At 49.6% G+C, this 3,717-nt stretch overlaps 1 protein-coding gene across 1 annotated transcript; it reads right to left on the bottom strand.

Moving 5' to 3' along the window:
* Positions 1-605: 605 nt before the first annotated feature.
* MODO-UG (MHC class I antigen) lies at positions 606-2,953 on the bottom strand (the record flags this gene model as incomplete). Its single annotated transcript, NM_001079813.1, is given in 4 exon segments — positions 606-704; positions 852-1,127; positions 1,780-2,049; positions 2,893-2,953. Coding segments are annotated over 4 exon segments (706 nt in total), but the record flags the coding sequence as incomplete, so codon positions are not given.
* Between the last annotated feature and the right edge of the window lie 764 nt (positions 2,954-3,717).

Raw genomic sequence — 3,717 nt, 5'->3', positions numbered from 1 at the left:
TTCATTTCTCATGTCCCAAAGATAACATGGGCTGGCCTCTTCTTTCTATCTTCCATGTCAACCTTTCACTTTTCTGCAGTCTGAACATAGTCCTCTCTATTTTCACCTGGAAAATTAAAAAAAAAAAGTCCATTGAGAAGTCCAAGAGAAGAGACCATAATTAAGGTTGTAGAACTTCACTGATTTCTCTTGTATGTACAACAAATGACAACTGTGACTCTACTTCCACCCCACTCTAATACAGTATCTAGATCCAATAGTAAGGCAGAAAAAAGGCACCACAAATAGGTACTTTCCAATTTATCCAGCATCAATAGGTTTCTAGCTCTGGTCTACAATACTCAACTGAGGAGCCATAGTTCCTTTGGCCAAAATCCCTATATTCATTCCTGATCTAAGTCTGAAACACTTTCTCCACCCAACAGCCTGTACCACTGAAAAACATCCTCCATAAAAGTGTTTTCTATTAACAGGTTTGTCTGAGTGTTGAGGCCTAACATCCTCTTAAATTTAAAGTAGAAAACTTGGGGACAGAAGGAGGAGCTGCCAGGTCAGGTGAAACCCAAACCTCCCCTGTGCCTGCTGCCTACTGGCTTTCTTCCAGCCTGAATTCTTTTTCCTCCAGATCACAGCTCCAGCAATAAGCACAGTGAGAAAAACAGCAATGATCCCCACAATGATCCAGATGGATGAGGGCTGTGGTTCTAAAATGGAAAAGAGAAATGAGAGGCCCTGGTCCCTCTCTGACCTGAGATTCACTACTTTTCCCTCCCCTCCCAATAACTCCACATTCCTCTGTCCTTTCTGGGGTGGGGAATGGCCTTTCCCCAGCCCCTCCTCACTGTCCTTACCCCATTTCAGGGTGAGAGGCTCAGGCAGTCCCACATGCTGAACTCGGCATGTATATTTGTCTACCTCCCCTGAGGCCATCCTCACAGCTGCCCATTTCTGAAAGGTGCCATCTCCCCCAGGCCTGGTCTCAATGAATTCGGTGTCCTGGAGCTGTTCCTCTCCATCCCTCAGCCAAGTCAGGGAGATCATTGCTGGGTAGAAGTCCTGGGCTTGACACCGCAGGATCACTCCTCCGTCGAGGTCCGTGCGACGGATAATTTGGGCAGAAGGTGGGTCTGGGGGCAAATGTCAGAGGCATTTTCTAGACTCTCATTTGCCCCTCCCCCCATCCTGCCTCCAGGGGCACCAACCCTCAGCCCCAGCCCCGAGGTCCAAAAGGCGCTGGGAGTCCTGCAGCTGAGCCTGAGTCCTGAGTGCTGCACACACTCCGGTGCAGTCAGGTGGTACCTGTTCTTAACAGAGCATCCTTCCCCATCTCCAGGTACTTGTGCAACCACTGAACGCAGGTCTTCTTCAGATAGGCTGTCTGTCTCTCCGCAATACGCCTCTCTGCCTCCAATTTTCTCTTGCTGTTCAAAGCCGAGGGCTCGATCGCAGTCCACGTGAGGGTCTCGGTGTCCAGGGCGAGGTAGTCATGCCCGTCGTAGCCGTACTGATAGAAGCTTCTCTTGAAGCTGCCTTCCGGGGAAACCTCGCAGCCGAACAAGCGCTGAAGTGTGTGAACACCTGCCCCGCTCTGGAATCAGTACCATGGATCTGCCTCCACCCCGCCTTGACCCTGTGACTAGCCCACATGACCTGGGCCAGCAACCGACTTGGTTCCTTTAGCCTCCAGTGAGACACACAGGAGGCCGTGGGATAGGGCCCGACCCTCCTTACTCTGGACTGTGGTTATCACCCGTGACTCTAAGGTTCCACGTCACTCACCTTCCTCACTCTGGTTAAAGTAGCCGCGCAGGGTCTCCAAATCCACTCGGTAAAACTGTGCGTCTATCTTGGTGTTTCTCGTATTTCGCTCCCAGTAGTCCTGGTCCATGTTGGCCATCCACGGCGCCCGCGGCTCCATCTTCTGGCTTGCGCTGCAGCTGTCGAAGCTCACGAACTGCTGATCGTCCACGTAGCCCACTGTCATGAATTGCGGGTCCCCGAGCCCGGGCAGAGATATGGCGGTGTCGAAATACTTCAGGGAGTGAGAGCCTGAAATGTGGAGATACTGGCCTGAGCTTCGGGTAGTGACCGCGCAGCTGCCAGGGAGGCTGGGCGGCTGTGGTGTCTACGGCGAAATCGAGGAGTCCCGGAGCAAACCAGCCTTCCCGGAATGTGACTCGGAAACCTGGTCCCGCGGTCCCTGAGATGTCTCTCATTTCCGTCATCCTACCCAGTTCCTCTGCCCCTATCACTGCTGGTACACGGTGCTAGGACATAGTAATTCTCATTACTATGGCGTTTTGGGATCAGAAAAACGGCTTCACTGACTATGCTCCTGCCTCTAGACGCTCTGCTCTAGCTCTCTACCTTGTGTCTCACCTAGCCCGGGTCTCTTCCCACCCGCTCCCCAGGCTCCCCTGTGAAGCTCATTAACGAAGCTGTTCCGGGCTCTTTTGTCCTCTCAGACACGTGCGCGGGGTGGTGGTGGTGGTGGTGGGGGCTCCCAGATACCTTCTATCCCTTCTTAACTCCCCTGGGTCTGTCTCACCTTTTCTCCCACCTTGTGTCTTTGCCTTCGCGCTCCGTGTCCTCACTCACACCTTTCGATCTGTTCACTTCTCCCAAACTAAGGGCCAGCTCCCAAATGTAAATAAGTGGGGCCAATACTGTCTCACCTCTCCCAAGGCACACACACGCTTTCCTTGCTTCTTGCTTCCACCAGCATCTTTTGTAGATTTCATTTTACTTTTAATTAAGCAGTTTATTCAAAAATAACTCTGGGGCGTGGTGGTGAAGTAACTCTCAGTAGCAGAACCTCACTCCGCCTACACTTCTACCCCCTGACATTCTGTCCAGTCTCCACCCGGCTTTTTAATACTATCCTCTACTTATCTGCCGAGGCTTTTCTCAGGACCAGGATCCCCAATAAAAGGAGATGGACATAAGGCTCCATGCTTGAAATAGAAACAAATATCAGTGAAACCAGATTATATTTGGTTCATAACTTCTGATTGGCTGGACACAGGCTCTGTTACCCAGTAACAATTGGAATGAAAAAAACCGTCATTGGCTAATAGGCAGAACAAATACACACAGATTAGGAATCCAAAACTGAAACTGACAGAGAGGGAATCCCTAGCATGAGAGACGTTTGTTTTTGTGTTATCCACAAAACAACCAAGAATTCTAGGTAGTAACTCCCTCTCCCTTCATCACCCCAAGAACACATAGCTCTTATGCTTCCATCTTGAGCCAGAGAGTTACTATGAAATACCCTATAAGCTCCTCACCCCCCTTTTTTTTTCTCTTCCCTCTCCCTTGCTGACCTTTCTACCTGCAGTCTTCCTCAATTTTGGCTTTTTTTTTCTTTCCTTGGCATAGTTAGAAAGGAATTCTCCAGTGGAGAAATGAAGGAATCCACAGACCAATATTGGAGAGGTGTGTTGCCACCTCCATTTAATGACATCCACCCTAGCTATGGCTTAGGCAAAACTTGTGACCTCTCCAGGTTCTCTAAATGGGGTATAAAACCAAACAAAGGACCCAAGAATGAAGAGAAAATCAGGGTCCAATCACAGGAACTTGGATACAGAGTAGACACCTTTCTCATTAAGGTAGAAGGTAAGACATTAATTACCATGATGAGGTGAGGCAAATAATTACTAAACCATTGGAGGCAGGGAGTACTATTTCAGTTTCTAATTGATTCTGAACTCC

The sequence above is a fragment of the Monodelphis domestica genome, chromosome 2 (assembly GCF_027887165.1).
Source record: "Monodelphis domestica isolate mMonDom1 chromosome 2, mMonDom1.pri, whole genome shotgun sequence".
Classification (NCBI taxonomy): domain Eukaryota; kingdom Metazoa; phylum Chordata; class Mammalia; order Didelphimorphia; family Didelphidae; genus Monodelphis; species Monodelphis domestica.
The sequence above is the reverse complement of the archived record's forward strand: the minus strand, read 5'-3'. Positions and strand labels throughout refer to the sequence as shown.